The sequence below is a fragment of the Stegastes partitus genome, unplaced genomic scaffold, assembly GCF_000690725.1.
Source record: "Stegastes partitus isolate 25-593 unplaced genomic scaffold, Stegastes_partitus-1.0.2 Scaffold452, whole genome shotgun sequence".
Lineage (NCBI taxonomy): Eukaryota > Metazoa > Chordata > Actinopteri > Pomacentridae > Stegastes > Stegastes partitus.
The window spans coordinates 258012-277652 of NW_007578183.1; the positions used below are offsets into that span (position 1 = coordinate 258012).

Genomic DNA, 19641 nt, shown 5'->3' on the forward strand with positions numbered 1-19641 from the left:
GTGGGCTAATGAACTAATTTTAGGTCACATATCTTGTGTCGTCATCATTTGCACGCTGGTAAATGCCGGCGAAATCCAGGCATTATTTTATTGGTTTTCATTACAGGCAAAAAAAAAAAAGATATTGACAGATATTACATTTTTATGCCAGTATCGGGTATCCCTATTAAAGACTTATACATGTTTCTAAAATTTAAAATATGATGTTTACATGGGGCTGCAGGGTGGCACAGTTGCTAGCACTGTTACCTCGCAGCAAGAAGGTTGCCGGTTCGCGTCCCGGTAGGGGCACCGGAATCTTTCTGTGAGGAGTTTGCATGTTCTCCCCGTGCAGCGTGGGTTCTCTCCGGGTTCTCTGGCTTCCTCCCACACAGTCCAAAAACATGTTGAGGTTAATTGGTGATTCTAAATTGTCCGTAGGTGTGAATGTGAGTGTGCTTGGTTGTCTGTCTCTAAGTGTAGCCTTGTGATAGACTGGTGACCTGTCCAGGGTGTCGCCTGTCTTCACCCTAAGTCGGCTGGGATAGGCTCCAGCCCCCCGCGACCCTAGTGAGGATTAAGCGGTGTATAGATAATGGATGGATGGATGTTTACATGTTCAAACACAAAAGTGGCATACTTATAAAAAACAATCTGATCACCAGACCACTCATGTCCATGTATCACGACACAAAAGTGAGCAGTAAACTGAGATTTTGGACATTTGCTAATCAGTGATATTTTGGCATCATCAGTGTCAATTGTTACACATCATTTATATGTAAAATGTGGGGCATTGCCATGAATAGAAATATTGCACGCTGAGAATTTGGACACTCAAATAAGTGGAGGGCCACACATATGGTGCACTGACTCATAAATGCTGCATCACTGGCAGCCCTGGGTCAGTTCAACGCACTGCTGTGTCGGCACCAGTTGCTACTAGCAACATAAAGTTCAACTGAAACAAACGGGTCGCTGCAGAAAAGCCTGCATGATGTTGAAAAGTTGATGCAACAAAAGCAACAACTCTTAAGCATCTAGTGTCCAGAGTCCCTCACAAAATTCCTTATTTGACATGGTGCTGTATTTGCTAGCACGCGTTTTAATAAGCGATGCCCAGAGGCCTCCCGACTACCAGGAGCCTCGCCCTCAGGTCGGCTTCGGCTAAGTGAAGCCCCTGGGCTATGGCCCCACTGCTGCAGTCTGTGATCCGCCCACGATGATGCCCAGTTGATCCTCCCTTAAATTGGATTTATGGTCTGTCTGAGCTGCATGGGAGACCCCCTCCCCTCTCCCCGTTCAGATCGGAGGTGCCTGTGTCATCATTATCTTGTAACTTTCTGAAACCAGCAGTAACACATTCACACCCACTTCACACCAGGATTTGCCAGCTGTGAGGACATGAGAGAGGAGTTCTCTTTTCTCATGTTACTCTAATTATTTGTAGCACTCTTTATGTGTACAGTGCAACACTACTAATGCCTCCACATGTTTGAACTGTTGCGTCTAACCCTGCTCTCCTCCTCTCTATAATGACTCATTCAAACTATACACACTTGATTTCTGACGTGCTCTGACAGCATGTTCTCAGCACTATTTCCTATAGTCCATAATCCGACCCATAGTTGTCCCAGAGCTTTGACTAACGGACAGCATAGCAGAAGACGGGCAAAATAAAGGAGGGCATTATCACTGCAAACTGGCGACAGATTGAACTAGTCATAGTCAATTCATGGGTCATGGTTTGAGACATTTTCACATATTCTCACCTACCATTGTCCCCACGTTCATCATTTTCTTGACTGAGTTATAAATTGATCATTTACAGTTGTACAGGCCACTGCAATAACTACAGTAGCCTGGCAATAACACATCGTTGTTTGTTAGATATTTATTTTAGCTTGTCATAGATTTCTTTTAAGCTCCATTGGATTGCTCCATTTTGTTGCGGATATTTTGTCCACCTTGTTTTAATATGGAAGGGAGATCAGGGTGTTAGAGACCTGTTTTAGCTTAATGCAAAAGCACAAGACCACAATCCACTATATCTTTTTCTCCCACTTCCCCTCTTGTGAAACTGTGAGACACCAAACTGTTTTGCAAAAATCCATTCTGCATATTGATACTACAGATCAAATCTGCTTGGCTGTCGACCGGAGCCAGAGAGGCCTTCTTCGAGCTCCCTCACTTCTCCATCGAGCATGTTGCCCGCTAAACCGCCGCTACCTCCAAGGGACATTACAAATGGTATTACTCTTGACTTTAGGGCTCGCGCAACAGCAAGCCTCTTCAAGGTAATTGTTCTCACTGGGCTTTCTGAATGGAGGAGGGCAGCCTTCTCTGTGGAAATACATGATTCTTGCAGCAGGGTGCAGCTTAATATAATGGATTTTTCTAAACAGTGAATTGGTGGTAACTGCTGAAAACAACAGGTGCTGCCTGATGTCGAAGAGCCCACCTATTTCACCCTGCGCTTTAAAAGACTCGACTTAATGTCTCTTTTCTTGTGCCTTAAAACAAATCTGTATCTTTAATTTTTTTTTTTTCTCTTTCGTTCTTCAGAACTCATGTGTTTCAGCTACATTCTAAAAGCAAAGAAAACACTTCAGGTTTCATCATATATTCAGAAGAATAAGAATTAACAAGTTGTTGTTATAGATGCTGTCTATTAGTTGAATTATCTTCAGGATCATTTCTAATGATTGCAGACGTTCTCCTTTTGAGAGGTATGGTTATTATGCAAGCAATCCTCGGATATTAATATGTATATTCTGTGCACGAATAATTTAGAAGCATTGTGCTTTGCAAAGTCTTTTAACATTTATGGATAATAGTGTGGAGTGAAACTATTATTTTTATATTCAGTAATTCAAGTCCAGTGTGTATATGTGTTGTTTGAGTGTGTGTTTTTGTCTGTTGAGTCCAGCCTCTTTGTAAAACAGATTTCTCTGCCCTCATTAAGATGCCTGATCAGACTCGAAGCTCTCCTCCCTTCTCTCCCTCTCTCTCTCTCTCAGTCTCTCATATGTTATTTGATGTGGAATTCAAAGCGGCTGCAAATGTATTTTTTATCTGGCACACATTTTGCTGAGCGTCCTGCCCACCCCTTCCATGCAGAGTGGGTTGAAGGAGAATAGTAATGACTTTGGCCTTATGGGACTCTAAATGAGTGAAGTTCAAATGCAGCCTGTACATCACAGCACCTGTCAATCAAACCGGCCAGCGCCAGGTCTGCAAGCAGAGCGAGCCAAAGAGTGTGTAGCATGTGTGAGTGTTGACGTGTGCACATGTATGTTGCTCAGCCAGAGGAGGGGGGGGGGGGGAGGTGGGGAGGGGGTGTAGTTTTGGAGGGATGGAAGGATCAAAGCGCCCAGGCTTGGTGCAGTGCAGAACAGCCTGCTCCTCTGCATACCTCCCCCCCGCTTCTTTGGAAGGTTGTGGAAACCAGGTTTTACTGTCAACACACGTGTAGCATATTTTAAAACAACGTCGCTGTTGCTCTATGCTAAAATAAAATACTGAAAAACGATATGTCGCGTGCGATGTTTGTAGAAAGGCCAGTGTGCTAAAGATGTGCTGATTGCGATTCGCGTCTCATTTTTTTAACACCTCTTTAACGCTTTTGAGCGTGCGTACGCTCAAGGCCAACGCTATGTTACTGAGCCGCATCTTTCATGTCACACCAGATCTCCTTGTAGAGGCCAGTTACAGAGCGAGCCAAGCAGCTGTGCCGGAAATAATGACTGACAAGAGTTTTTAATTGTATCTGGTTCATTGAAAGTTCATTGTGATTGCAGATAATGGACATGCTCCTTCTTTCTCAGAGCTACGCAGTGTTTAACTGATTCTAGGGATGGACACCAAACAGCCACAAGACTAAAGCCACCTGCATTAGAGTCAGTGAAGTCCTTTTGTGCTGCCAAAACAGCATTGGCAGAGCATCCTTTGGGTCCTGTAGTGGGGCCTCCATGGATTTGGGCTTGCTTTGGTGCATCTCATAGATGCTTGATTTGACTGGGATCTGTGGAGTCTGATAGCCAGGTCACTGCCTCGGGCTCTTTGTCGTGGTCCTCGAGCTGTTCCTGAGCAGTTTTTGCATCATCGTGCGGTGCATTGTCCTGATGGGGGAGGGGACGACCATTGAGCTCCATCTGCAGTGTGTTTAGATGGGTGGGACATCCACACCAATGGCAGAACCCACGATTTTCCAGCAGAACGTAGCATCGTATTGAGATGATCCATGTTGTTCACTGCACCTGCTGGTGGTGTTAGTGTTGTGACTGATCGGATTGTTGTATCCTAAATGCTAACAGTCAGGAGTGGTCATTACATGAAAGAAAGAGTGTTTTAGAACATATTGTGGTTAAAGCGTATGTTAAATTGTCAGTCGTACCAAGGAGACAGATCTACATGTATTCTGGCCTGAACTTGCTCCTTGAGGCTAATGGAGCCGAGCAATACATTTCTAAACAATTTGGACGTAGCATTTCTTTGTAACTACATCCAGATCCTACATATGTCCAAATCAGGTCACTCTTATTTTATCTTTTTTTTTTCATGTTGCCTCAGATTCAACTTCAATCCTGCCCCTGACCTTCGCCTCTCCGTCTCTTTCCGTCCACTCTCGTCTTTCAGGCCTTTAGGAGATAGACATCAGACACCATTTCTGCTGCACTGGCTCTGATCCACACATTAATACCTGTCTGCCTTTGCTGTTTAATTGCATTTCTCCTAATAAGCCATTCAGTCTGGTTGTGGAGGAGGAACCGTTTAGTCACAGACTTAAATTCTGAGGCTCATTAAATGCGATACTAGAGCTCGAGTACCAAAGAGCGAGCAAACAGTCCTTCTACGTGAGCCCTTTGTTTAAAGGCTGGCTTGGTGGATGTAAATGTTTAAAGTAATCATCTTCAATTTTGTCTCTGAGCCCACCCTGCGTTCTCCTTCCACTTTCATCTTCTCGTACGCCATATGTAGAACGTAAGCGTAAAGCGGCCAGTGGGAGGACCTCCGACTGGCAGCCAGCGGTGTTTAGTGGGCTTAGTTTCTGAAAGACTTCATCCTGTTCCATGTAATTATGGCTTCATTGTAATTGTATATAGGAAGAGCTTGTGAAGAGCATACAGTATGTCATTTGACCTTTTTTTTTTGCATTTGTTGTTTTGGACATTTTGTAGTTTTCTCAACTTAAGAAATGGACGGATGGTAACAGAAATGGTCTAAACTGGATTTACACATCAATGAAATGTCAGCTTTATAGATCATCCACATCAAGTGATCTTAAAGGTCTCTCGGGTGCTTTAAACTAATCCAGGGACTAATTTGAATCCCTACAAAAAATGTGTTCATTAAGCAGCGTGTACCGTCTCAACATTGTCTCATTCTTATCATTGTCCCTTCATTATCAATAGAAATGTAACGATCACTATGCACATACTGTAGATTATCCAGTTGTACTCATGTCCACCATCACCACAACAAAGCAATACCTTACTAGCAACATCAGGGACTTTGCTGCAAATCCTCTGCTGCTGAAGTGACGCAGGGGAAATGTGGACCAGAAGGAAAAAAAAAAAAGTTTGACCAGGACAAAGACAAAATTTTTGACACGTGAATCACATCGTTAAGTTAAGCAGGCAGCCGCTCTCACGGTCGCATTCATATGCATTCGGGGAACTGGGCATTAGCTTTGTTGGGAGAAAAAGCAGAAATCAAGCAGTTTTCCATGGAAAGAATTATTCACGAGCCGTAACTCTGGCTTTAGTCTGAGGTCTGGGCAACAGATGATACGGTTAATGATACAATTTAGCTCATATGAAACAAGTAGGGTCCATTAGTTTCAGCAGATGTTTCATGTTATTTCATTAACTTCACGGTTTCACGTATGTATTTTTTTTTTTTTTACTAATAGTCCTGTAGCTTTACTTCACGGCTTTATTACTTAAAACGTGCTCGTTGCTATGAAGTCAGAGGTATGAACAAACCTGCGAGTTTGGGTTTACATTAAATAAAACTGCGGAGTAGTAAATCTGTTAGTGCCGAGAAGAAAAAGCCAGCGCTGCTCCACCAACAAATGAGTTGGACGCGCTCTATAAATTCTCAAATGTTGCCTGTTTGTGTGTGTTTAGGTTTGATGGGAACTTCAATACCAACGTCTCCAAGACCATCTGCTGTGACAGACTTTCCCCCACCGTCAACAGCCGAGCTTTCAACCCCGGACGAGACCTCAACTCAGGTTTGTCAGACACACAGGAAGCACACACACACCAGATGGAGGAATTGTCATTTGCTAGTATATATAAACCGACCTGGTTTAAACAAATGAAACATGGACGTGAAGCTCGGGCCATTTAAACTTAAATCCATTTTTTTGAACTGACCAAAAAAAAAAAAAAGCAATAACCTAACAGCCGTTGCCACAGCGACCGGTTTTTAATTAAGAAAATTGCATTATCTTTTGTATCCTCCCTCGCTTCTGAAGTGCAGGAAAATAGAGGACATTGATCTGAGACTAAAATAATAAGCTGTGCGTGTCCAAGGAGATGTTTTTATAGTCTCTCCTGTGCTTCCTCACTCTCACTTTCTTCCATTTCTTTCTGCCTCCTCTGCTTTCTTAGCCTTTGATTTTAAAATGCTTTTTTTTTTTTTAATAGCCTGAGATCAAACGCACTCTTTGACTTTGAATTCTCGTCTGCAATTGTATTCAGGTTGAATGTGTGTTTCTATCGTCCTATTGTCAAGGGCATTTTAGTTCTTTGTTTCTGCTCTCGCTTTACCTCAAATGGAAGTTGCATCAGCTCACAAAATTCCGGCTTATTCATTTCGTAGTAGCGTATATGCTGAATGTAACCTCGGCGTCCTCCTTGGAAAACGGTCTGATGGTGCGCTCGCTGCTCCCATCATACGTTTATTGAGGTTCCAGATTGCATAAGCACATTGCAGAATACTACCATGTAAAACCCACATGTGTCTGCGCCACACGTGTTGGTCTGCATTTGATTAAGAGGAAAATCGACAAAATTGACTAAAAAGCAGGCAAAGTCCAACTTTCCCCCGCTGGTTTTTCTGTTCTTCTGCCATCGCTCGGTCAGCGGCGCGCTCCTCCTGCGTCCAGCAGAGACGTATCGAGCTGCACTGCTGCATTTCACACAATAACTGACTTTTTTTCTTTTTCTCATTATGTATCTTAACTTTCCAGTTTCAGTTCCATGCATATTGTAAAATTACTCACAGTTCTCTCCAGGCACTTGTTTTTGCTGGAATTAAAGAAAATCCCTGTATAATTTTTGAGTATTCAAAAGCAATATAAACTTGTCAGATTGGAAGAATGCTGATGAATTTACCAACTCTGCAAACAATAAGGCTTTTCATCACCATTTTCACGAAGAGAATCCAAATAAATACCCTCCACTAACATTTCTCGGACTGTTTCCTGATAAACATGTCTTGTCGTGCTGCACTTCCCCTCAATAAAAGTTACTGCTCCAAACAAAGTTCCTCATTTTAAGTCACTAAAATGTGTCGATTTTTTAATCCAATGCAAATGCTATAGGGCATGGTAGTAGGAAGCATGAAGCTTGACTTATTTTGAGAATTCAAGACAAAAAGTGTTGCACAGAGACACCTAACTTTATAGCGAGCCACACACTGGTTGAACATATTGACTGACTTTTTGAGAAATGTTGCATTTTTCTTGCAGTAATCCCAAATGAACTGTGCAGGAATTACCTGAAGGATCACTGTCCAACCCTGCCTTTCCTCTTTCTCTGTGCAGCCTCTATCATCATTTGTCCTTCCTCTGTCATCCCTTTGCTGCCCCCCACCTCATAGTTCTTTTCCCCCCTCCCCAGATATCCCCTCTCTGCAAACTATTCATAATGACCGCCATTCATAACACGTCACCATCGGCGGGTTTTTATTTTCCTTGCAAGCCAGTCACGGCGAGTTCAAGTTACCCCTCTGCCTCCCCTCTCCTCTGCCTGTCCCTCACACTCAGCCCTCCTTGACCCCCAACACTCCCAGTTTATTCATTCTCTCCCATTTGTCTCAGCCCAGTCTAAACAAGCAGCTACAGAGGGGAGGGAGGGGAGTAGGTGAGAGAGCGAGGGATAATTGAGAGGGAGAGAATGATGAATGAAAGGAAAGGAGGGGAGGGGGGTGAGAGCTGATTGAAATGGAGTAATTGTATCAAGACTGCATTGTATTTCTTCCATCTTCCCTCCTCTCATCTTCCATTATACTTTTTTTTTGGGGGGGGAGGCGAAGATGGTGGATGTGGGAACCATCAATACTGATACCAGCAGGTGGGCGAGGAGGGATACAGTAGGTAGATGAAAGGTAACTGGGGTAGAGTGGCGTGTGATTACGCCACTAGTTTGATCCAGCCTCTCTCTCTTTCTCCATCAGGTTTTTTTTTCCTTTTTTGTGCCCCACTTCTTGAGCAATCTCAGCTATTTCTTTAATTTAAAGATGATGCAACCTCCAGCTTGCACTTTTCTCAATTTCCTCTCCATTTAATGGTTCCCAAATGATGCAAACCTTCAAACCCTGCACTTAATGTGCATGTGCAAATGTACATGCCGAAGTGTTTCAGCCACTTGAACTCCAACTTCAGGCTGAAATACCACCAAACACCATGACAAGGTCTATGGCTGTTTTTGACAAGCTGGGACACAAAACTGAACCGAAATTCCAGAAATTACTGTTAATACAAAACAAAGTTTGTCCACAATACAAGTTGTTTTTTTTTTTTTTTCATGTGAAGTTGAAGCTCCGGCACCATTGGTCAGTCTATTGCTAAATTAATCTGTCATTGTACAAATTTTGTCCACACTGTCAACAACTACTGGATGGATTTCAGTACTCAGATATTCATGAATGCACCGCATTGACTTTTATGACACCTTGGCTTTTCATTTAGCATAACCAGGATGTCAAAGTTTTCACTTATCCTGTGAAATATGTACATATCTCCTAGATGGAATATCACTTTGTAGAGATATTCCCAGGTGAATGCATGAAAATGACTTTTAGTGAGATACCAAAAACCTCCATGAGTTGACAGTTGTGGTCTCATTAGTTGGATCCATTCATTGTATATAAAGATGGACAAATCCTCCATGATGCCACCCATAAGCTTCCTGAAGAGTGGTGGCTCTAACCGTCACCATGCTGACAGTGCCTGACTCCATTTTAAAAGTTGTGCGTTTTAGCATGACAGTCGGTGAGTATCGAGACACTTTTGTAGCCAGGCTCAACTGGCCATTCGAGAAACTGAAGTTTTTGGCACTTGCATAATGGTGGAATTTTTCAGCTCTGGAGGTTGCAGCTTGGTTGCTGATTGATAAAATTCAGTACACTCATTCACGTCCGCTCCTGTTATGGCCAATACTTTGTGTGTAGTGCTAACAGCAAATGCTAGCTCTGTGTCACACTAAACTACTGTTAGGAACGTGGATAATATTTCATGTGTTTAACATCCTTGGGCCTCATTCAGTAATATATGTTTAGAAGTTTCTATTTAGTTATTTATTTACTTTTATTTAACCAGGAAGTCCCATTGAGATTAGATATCTCTTTTACAAGGGAGACCTGGCCAAGGTAGCGGCCATACAAAGTCAAAGAACTACTGTAGAAGAGATACATGACACACAATGAACAATGAACAGTAAAACAATAAAGCAGATAGACAACTATTCAAGGACAGCGGCCTCTCAAGAAAAACAGTGATTGTATTCTTTATGATACTCATTTATGGATGTGAATGTTTCTAGTGTAAGAGTGTTTTTGAAGGTTATTCCATGATCATGATGCCTGACAGGAGAACGCCGTTTTACCAAAATCTGTTAAAATAGCCATACTTTGCATAGAAAATACGAAAAAATACACGTGTGCATCGGCCAAGAGTTGTTTTTACCACCACATGCATATAGTGAAACACAATCTTTCTAACCTGACAGGCGCATGCTTGCTATTACAATCAGCATGCTGCCTCGTTCCCTATGTAAGGAAATATGTTTGCCTCGAGGTGTATCGTGGAAAAAGTGGTGAAATTGTTCTAGAAGGGGAAGCATGGTCCTTAAAGCATAAAATCAAAGGAATTTTGGGAATGAAAAAATAAAAAAACATCCAAGTTGGAACCCAGAAACGGCAGAGTTTTTTTTTTTTAATGAAGTGTTTCCCCTGGAGTGACTGAGGTTAAAAAAAAAGATGAGACTTGTGCTGCAATAGCTGAGGCGATGAATGATGTGTCTACTGGGACTATGACAGACTATAGCTGAGATTTTTATTTTTTTTTTTAATGGTTTGAGGAGGGGAAAAAAAAGTGTTTCATTTGCTTCAGAAAAATGTCTGACAGCCTACATGGTTGCATTACTGGCTGCAATTTTGGAACATATTGAAGTTTCCAGCACAGAAAAGCAGGTTATTTCAACAGTAGGATTCAGCTCGCCATTTTAAAATTATATTTATACTCACGATCCTTAAAGAAGCTGTATTAAATCATGGCAAGCATGTAGCTGCAGCCCTGCCAGGAGGTCACACATTTGGTCGGTCTAGTTGCGACTCCATTCCAGGAGAAATGACGTGAACTGTTGCAATGTTGTGAAGGACACAGCACTGCAGAGTGACCCTGCACACCTTTCGGGGATGTAAAGATGTTTGCCCCTGGCAACTCTTTTAACGGCCCTTTAGCGTCCCAGTTGGTGATATTGGTGGAAGTAGCTCGTCATAACAGGCCAAACCAATAAAAACTGAGAGAACCAAAAGGGACATTCTCATATACTCCATTGTAAGCTGAGAAACTACAGCGTTGTAGTTGAAGATTTTAATCAAAACAGTAATTGATGAGGAGGAAAGGGCATGGATTGTAAGTTAAATTAGTAAAGTGTATTTATATCGCAGTTTTCACAGATACAGAATCACAAAGTGCTCACAACAATAATAAAACAAGGATAAAAACAAAACAATAATGTAATTAATTGTTATAACAGGGGAGCAACAGCTAGAATACAGTGTGTCAACAACAATAAATAAAATACAATGAAATTAGATCAAATAAAATAAAATGAAGCAGCTACAGTTCAACCAAAAGCCTGGCTAAATAAAAACGTTTTCCGATGCCTCATAAAAGTTTCACAGGAGTCGACCGATCTCAGCTGAAGAGGAAGCACTTGCATAGTTGCATTTGATCCGTGCATTAGTAAAGTTTCATTTTTATTATAATATTGTTGGCTACATTTAGTTAAAACATGTGTACGTACAGTTTCAAAGGTCCTTCATCACTTGTGCACACATGATCGGAGGCAGTTCTAAATTCAGACGAGGAAATATTGACGATTTGAACTTCTTCAGATGTACAGATTAAACGCGTATCTGCGCATAGGTGTCAGCATTTAGCTCAGAGCACTCCACTGCCCTCGTATAGCTGGTGTTGTTTATGCAGTCAGACATGAAGAAAACAGAAATACACAGCGAGCAATTGCTGTAATGACACCATATATTTAAATCAGCATTTCTTATCTCGTTGTTAATGAAATTGATTAGAAGCATCTCGTTCGTTCTTTAGATTTAAACGACTCTCCGTTAACTGTGTCTTTTGCGGAGTGAACGGGCAAGATGGCTTCAAGTGTGCAGTCTATAGCTCTCGTAAAAGAGAACTGTTTAAGTAGGTCAGAATGAGGATACACTTGGGTGGCACTAGAAGCAGATACGTCTGACATTTCTGCAATCTGTGAATCATTCTCCACTAGAAAGCGATACTTAAAGCTGTGCATTTGGCGTGTTTATGTATGCACGTTGCTGCAGATCTATCAGAGCAGGTCATTTGCAGATAGTAGTCAGGTTGGAGGAAATGAGTGTCGTTTGGGTCCGATTTCTTGGCTTTGACCACGTGTTTTCTGAGAAGATCTAAACATTGGTGGCAGAATGGAGCACTGTAGCCTGACAGATGTATACAGAGCCCTTCTTCCACTGTCAACACAACTGAGTGGTTCCTGTTTATACGAGCCTCTGAGATGGATGGAGTGACGAGGCAGGGATGATGTATGACGGGCAAACCCGCTGTGTCTCAAAAAGAAGTAGTTCTTCGCCAAGTAAATGTAGCCAGAGGTGCTTTTATTGGTGCCGTTTATAATGTTTGGCATTTGGACGATTTCACACCAGTTCTGTGATTTATCAGTTCGTATGTGACTCGGATTTTGGTATTAGCTGAATTAGTTGACCTGTGATTTTCCATCCCACCCAGAGGAGAAAAAAATAAGCTTTGACTTGTAGCTGGAAGGTTGGAAAAGGTCAACGCAGGTTCTCTTTAGCAGGTGATTAATTCAACATGATCACAAGCCAAGAACCACATTCTGGGACTATTCAGACCAAACTGACATGTAAGGATGGTAGTTCGTCTGGCAGGGAGCATACGTAATTAAGAAGATATTTGAAATCCTATTCTAGGCCATGGAAACCTCCATCCAAATAATAACAAATAGCCAGTTCAATGGCAAAGTAGCTGGTGAATACATACAGCTGCTCACGACCTGCAGACAAAGCAATGAATATTTATTGATACTAAGAATCGTAACATCTTGATGAATCAAACCAGACTTTTAAAAAGTATTATTCTAGTATATGAGAGTTAATTTTAGACGAGGTTAATTTCTAGCCAAAAATAAGCACAAGATTCGATGCAATCACATAAAACAAACATGTATTGGAAATGGCAGTTTGTATGATCGCCACGCAGCTTCTTAATGTTTTCAACCTGCCATCAAGTTTGCTATCCTGTAAGGATTGTCAAACTGTAATAATAAGATTACTTGAGCTGTTTGAGGACCTGGGGTGATTGGATTCACCATGGTTGGTCTGCATTCCTGTATTTTAACAGCTGCATTGTATTATTTTAATGAAGCCTACTTTGATGGCCACGCTCTGTTTCTTCTCCGTCTCTGTTTTTGCTTCGGTTAAAGGCTCAAAGTTTCTATTTGTGTCTCCCAAACGCCACCTCCTCCTCTTCCCTCCTTCTCCCCCCCTTCTCTTTGTGAAAGGCCGTTTTGTGTTGCAGTGAGCGGAAAGGAAGTTGCCGGCTTTGTGATGGGATCTCTGTGAAGATACTGTTGACTCTGTGACCCAGTAAAGGGAAAAAAAAGAAAAAGGAAAAATCTCTGTTAGTTTTGAGCAAATATTCTTCATAACTCTGCAGAGGCTGTAGTTGGCTGTTATTTCAGACAAAATCCAGAATCAAAAATGAATGAAATGTCCTGTGTGCTCACCAGGAGTTGAACAGTTCAGAACTCATGTTCTTTGTGAGCAAATTTACTCTGTGACAGGTGTGAATGGGGAAATGCCGAAACATGTTTACTCTGTAAGTCTAGTCCGAAAGTGATGGATTTGATTCCCTGTCAGGTTCCAACAGGCAGGCAGATCTGATTCGGTGTCAAAAGGCCACAAATGGGAAAACGTTAATGTAAGCAAAGTTAACAGCTTACAGAAGTTAGTGTGCAGCAGCTCACAAATATTACTTAAATGATGCCTCAATTTCAAGGTGGAGTCCAATGCACTTCTCATTCTACTGTTCTGCAGTTTCATTTTGCATCTGAGAGTGGATACAACACAAGCAAGGATATAGTCAGGAGAAAACAGCCTGGATAAGTGCCATAAAACAAGTTCAAGTGTGACAGAGCGTTGGTGCCAACAGCAGGCTGTATAGGAGACAATAGGAATTTTTTTTTTTCTTTTTGGTTTGTTTTTCTTTTTGGTTTGTTTTTCTTTTGTTTTCAGTCTGACAAGTGCTAAGGTGTTCAGTGAAGAGCTGGGTCTTAAATCTTTTCTTAAAGACTGAGAGGGAATCAGCAGATTGAACAGAGTTTGGTAGCTCGTTCCACCACCGGGGAACCACAGAGGAGAAGAGTCTACCAACCTCTGGCCATGTTGTGGTGGTTGGATCAGCCGGCTTTTGTTCTATTTAATGAATATCTCCTCACCGGCTGCTGGCTGTCTGTTCTGTGCGTGCACTAAAAAAACAAATGCTTGCACACATACCTGGCTCTGTATGTGGAAAACATTGTGTCGATGGTGTTCAAAAGAACTCTTCTCATGAACAAAGTGTTGATGTGACATATATTCGAGTGAGTCCAGTTCAGGGATGGAAAAATCTGCAACACGCTAACCGTCTGTAAGCTAACTAGCTAATTATCAACAATGTCTTTCCAGAATCACAGACTCCCTCTTCAAGTTAGACTCTTCCCACAAAGTAGCTTTAAGTTGTCTTCTACACGAATGGTTGAATCATATCTAACTCTGTTTTATAACACGAAGCAGGTTCTTTGAACTCATGTATTTGTGGAAGTTGAAAATGTTTCAAGTTCAGCAACAAAATTCTTTAGTTTTCTGAATCTGCTTCATTAATGTAAAAAGATGAGAGGGAAAAAAAAGTTTTTTCAGAGCTCTGAATTTAGTAAACACATTCCTACAGGTACAGAGCTGCTAGCCAGGTTAGCCATTGCTAGCTAGCTAACAGCTAGCACACAGCTGATTACGTTAGCTATTGCAAGCTAATAAACACTACGCAACCAAAAAACTTGCATGTATACAAAATTCATTTTGCTTTTTATATAAATTGTTTTAGAGTATTACTATTTATTTTTATTTATTTATGTTTTTTTGTTGTCATTTTTCCCTTTCATAGAGTCTCGTTGGTTGAGATACATGTTGGTTACCATGTGTCATCCCTTCCACATATTGCTAGGATTTTGAATTAATATGTCCAAATAATGTTCAGAAGTTGTGCCACGTGTAGCCTTTTTCTCATATCACACATGTAATATATATATATATTTTTTTTTTTAATGCGTGCTTGAGTCAGGAAAGCTCAGTTTTACATACAATGTTTTACACTCATACAGCTGGTTCTTTAGCCAGCTCACACAATCTAAGTAAAAGGCAAGAGGACACGAGTATCATGACTGCAATAATACATGGACGCAGTATGTTGTGTGTATTTTGGACTCATCTTGTCATGTCAGGGATTTCTTTCCTTCACACAGGAAGTGCAGTTGACCCCTGAACTCAGAAGGTCGGCCCCCTGAAAGAGGTTTTGGTTCTCAGTAGCATTAACTCCAAACAAGAGAAACTCTCAACAGCACTGAAGTCCCCAGTTACTGATCTGTTTTCCTCCTGCCTTTCCTATTTCCCCCCCTTCTCACTCAGTTTTTTTTTTTTTTCCCTTTCATGGTCTTTCTCTTTCCTGTTTCGAAACCCTGTGTCTTTAATTGTCCCTGTCTCTTCCTTCTGCAGTGTTGGCCGACAACCTGAAGTCCAATCCCGGGATAAAGTGGCAGTACTTCAGCTCAGAGGAGGGCATCTTCACCGTCTTCCCTGCCCACAAGTTCCACTGTAAAGGAAACTACGAGCACCGTAGCAGGTACACAACAACCACTTCTTCTTCTTCTTCCCTGTTGTCATTGAGCTGTTTGACTGGGTAAAGAGACAATAATGACTCACCAAGTTAATACCAAATGCACCATTTGTTAAGTATATTATGCAGCAAACTAGATAGATATGTAGGTGCTTTAGATTTTCATGCCCTTGGGGAAACTCATGTAGCTCACACAATACAGCAGCAACAGACAGCAAACAATCACTAAAGCTCCGAGGGCCTGCTGCCACTCTGCATGGTGCACATACATGCTGCTGCAAACGGGACTACTGGAACAGACTGGCTGAGGTTTAAGCCACAACAACTTGTTCCTGCCTTCATCTTCCTCGGCCTCTGACACCCCTCCACCCCTCCACCCCCCTCCTCTCCTTTGCCAGTTGCTGTGGGGTGGCCCAGAGGGCATGTTGATGGCATGCTGCCCTCATACACCCTGACCACACATGCCCTTGGCAGGAATGTGGCTCCGTACCACTAAAGCCCGTTGGAATTTCACACCTCCAGTGTTGTTGATTTTTTTGTGGCCACGGCTGAAAGACGTCTCTCTCTTGCGCCCTTGTGCATTTTGCATGGACGCGCTTTCTTTCTTTTTTCTTTTTTATCATGTCTTTAGGATTTTTTTTTCCCTCTTGTTGTTCAAGTCAGTGAGCTGGCGTACAGCCATGGGAGAAATGACGTTGCCTGGCTTGCTTCAAGCGTGAATGAGGCTTTGTGAGTCCTTCTTCTCCCTCTGTTAGTGTCTCCTTGTCCAGTAGACCACACACACAGAGGCTCTGACCCCCCTACACTCTGCACCCGCCTGTAGCCCACTGACTTAGCACATACAGTGACACACGTCTCAGATGATAATCTTCATCAAATCTTGAAAATATTTGAAGACTAAACAAAATGCCTCATTAGTTCTATTTTTGCATTTCTAGAATTACTTCAGAATAATAGATGTCGATCGTCTAGTATGTCATTAGCACAGAAGAGACATACATTAGTGGCATTTGCTACTCAGCGGTGAAAATCTGAAAAATTGCCACGACAAATACCTCCAACGAGCCAACAAGTCTGCCTTCATCAGTCCACTGCAGGCTCATTCTTCTCATGCAGATTCAGTGGATAAAGAACAAAGTGAACTGCCCCTACATCCACATCTTTATAATCCTGATGGTGCAATAAGTAACACGGTCATTCCTGTAAAGGATAACTGGGTTCATAGTCACACTTACCTGCATAAATATAGTTTTTTAAAAATGTTTTCATCTCTAGAAAGTTCACTTTGCTGCACTTTAGGTTTTCCAACTGTGAACTTAAAAATCATATTGCATAACTCAAGAACCACATGAGCATTAATGGAATTGTAAAGTCCTTTTGTAACTTTTGATGCTTGAGGATTTCTCCTACAATTGTAGGAATTTATGCACACGTGGTTTTAGAGTATTAACTGCTCCACAATTGTACAACTGCTTAGAGTGTGTGTTTGGGATATATTTCTGTCTGGTCGAGTATCTCACATGTCCACGTGTGTATTTGTGTTTGTGTTGTTGCAGGCCTGTGTACGTCTCAGCAGTGCGTCCACAGTCGAAACACATTGTGGTGATGGTTGACCACGGAGCGTCTGTAACGGACACACAGCTTCAGATCGCCAGGGACTCTGCACTGGTCATCCTCAATGCCATAGATGAACATGACAAGGTTTGTGAAAGGGAACATGCCTTTTCTCTTTATTAAGAATACATACATATTCAGAACTCTTTTATTTTAAAGCTCATTACATAATCTAAAGGGCTTAGGGAAATTAACAAAAACTTTTAGAGACGTTAGTGTTTTTCAAATAGCTGCGTTTTCATTTCATTATTTCTCCTCCCAAGATCTCCATCCTGTCCGTGGCAGAGACAGTTCGCTCCTGCTCTCTAGACCAGTGCTACAAGAGTCTACTGTCTCCGGCCACCAGCGAGACCAAGAGGAAGATGACCACCTTCATCTCCAACATCAAGGCCTCTGATGGAGCCACACAGCACGCGGCGGGCTTCCAGAAGGCCTTCCAACTGCTGCGAAACACCAGCAGCCTCAGCAGACAGAGCACGAGTAAGACACACGGAGGAAGATGGCATTGTGAAATTGTGGTGATGCTGCGTGTTAGGAATGTGCAGTTGTCTGTGCATTGTCTCACTGGTCTAGTCCAGTTTTTTTTTTTGCAGGTTTTGTTGGCGTATTTGACATACAGTATATGGCACCTTGCCAGTTTGTAGAAGCAGACTGGAGGGTCAGCACAGTAGCTAAGTAGTGAACTTCTGTGGATAGGGTCAGCAGCAAGACATGTCTCAGATGCCTAAAAAAAAATCCTGTGTGGGTGCATGCTACATTTAGAATTTTTTGCTGCTGTATCTTGCTGTCACACAGCCACCAGACTCCATTGATGAAAACTGTAATTTTGCATTGCAGAACACTAGAGTTGCTGGTCTATCGCTGACTTGATTGGTTAATTTGTTTGTTGTTGTGTGACTTTGGTGTTTAAACAACAAATTGACACGGTGATTATTTTGTGAGGAAAGATAGCTATTTTTGTTAACGGAGTCTGCTGGCTACACTGCTTCCTTTATCCATCGGAAAGGGCTCTTTGACAGCAAGGTAAAGCAGTGGTCACAATCTAAATGTAGCATATAGTTTAAGAGACATATATTTTTTTTATTTAGGAGGGCTTTTGTTAGGTGACTGAAATATGTTTTGCTGTTAACAGTTCCTACAGCAGCTCATCGCTTCGCTTCCATTCTGGTCCTCCTGACATGTGAATTGCCATCTACTGCAAATAATGCATCGTCTATTGATAAGCACCTCCATACGACCTCACTTAAAGAAACCAGATTATCCCTTTAACTGACATGTCTCATGTGTGTTGTTGTCCTCTGTCAGCCACAGACATGGTGATCATCTACCTGTCATCCGGTATCACGTCTCGAGAGTCATCAGAGCAGGAGAAGAGAGCCACGCTCAGTGTGGTCAGAGAGGAGAACCGACACCTCAACAACTCGGTCATGATCCTCACCTACGCTCTCATGAATGGTAGGTCACTCGTATTATGTCCCTGCATTCAAACAAGTCAGTATCCAACTTGTATTTTCTCCTGCATTGAGGACAGCGTGGGAAGGATTTTCAGTAATGTCGGGACAAGTAAAAAGGAAATATTAAGATGAAACAGCAATTTTGTACTACTTTTTTAAACATTTTAAATCCAATTTTCATCTTTTTCTACGAGTCTGCAGTGTGATATAAAGTAGGTAAAGTGTGGTGGCCTTTTGTCTTTACCATTACAGCACACAGTAGTGCATCCTTTGTTTTACTTCATTTGAATATGTATACTTGTGTAGGAATAGAGTCCAGCTGAAAAATTTTTGGAAATAAATCACCCACATGGACTAGTTTTGTCCGTAAATGTACCGAGCAGTTGTATGTCTAGTGCTTCGATCCTTTTTAACTCTACTAGGAGCTGTTTCTGTGTGTTTGATATCCTAATGTTAGATATTCTCTGTTCTTGGGTACAGTGAGCTTAAGAGAAGACTGAAGGTTAGAGAGGTGCTCTGAAACCTCACAGGCTTTTTGTTTTCTGTGTGTTGGTCTGCGGTTGTGTATGCTTCCTTTTCCTCTGGTTTTGTCCTTGTCCATCCATCTGCCTCCTCTAGTTCCCGCCTCCTCTGCAACACACAAACAGACACACACACACACACTTACACTCACCTCTGCTGTGCATGCATTAGTCCACCATTAATACAAATCATTTTTGCATCGCAGAATGGAAATGAGGTACATCTAAGAGAGGAGAGAGTGAGACTTCAAAGGGCGTGCTGCTCACTCTGCGTGTGACTGACAGAGGACCTTGGCTCTTTAAAGAGAGATGATGAAAAGGATGCAGAAATCTATCATCCTCTGAGTTTATTAGCATTGCATATTCAAAAAAACATTTGTTTTGTTGCTGATGCTGTTGCACACAGCTGAAAGGCTCGCTGTGGGTGTGGGAGTCTTATTCCCTGCATCCTCTGCCAAATGTGAAGGGCTGATTGTTCAAGGAGATCAGCAGTCCCTTGGCAGTACAACGCACAGTTGTGTGTGTGTGTGTTTGTGCATGTTTGCGATGTCTACCGCCTTTACCAAAACAGTTTGTTACCCCGACCAAAATGCTGTCTTTGGTTTCTGAGTCTTTTTTCGTGTTTTCACTTGGTTGTTAAGTTTGTAGGAGTTAAAAAAAAAAA

The 19641-nt window shown here is 42.0% G+C and overlaps 1 protein-coding gene across 1 annotated transcript in view; it reads left to right on the forward strand.

The window, feature by feature from the left end:
• Nucleotides 1-19641, forward strand: part of cachd1 (cache domain containing 1) — a 105761-nt gene that overhangs the window by 56742 nt on the left and 29378 nt on the right. Inside the window, exons 4-8 of the mRNA XM_008286360.1 lie at nucleotides 6111-6217; nucleotides 15268-15394; nucleotides 16945-17089; nucleotides 17266-17482; nucleotides 18308-18457. Of these exons, the coding sequence (XP_008284582.1) occupies nucleotides 6111-6217; nucleotides 15268-15394; nucleotides 16945-17089; nucleotides 17266-17482; nucleotides 18308-18457 (746 nt within the window). The remainder of the gene's footprint in view (nucleotides 1-6110; nucleotides 6218-15267; nucleotides 15395-16944; nucleotides 17090-17265; nucleotides 17483-18307; nucleotides 18458-19641) is intronic.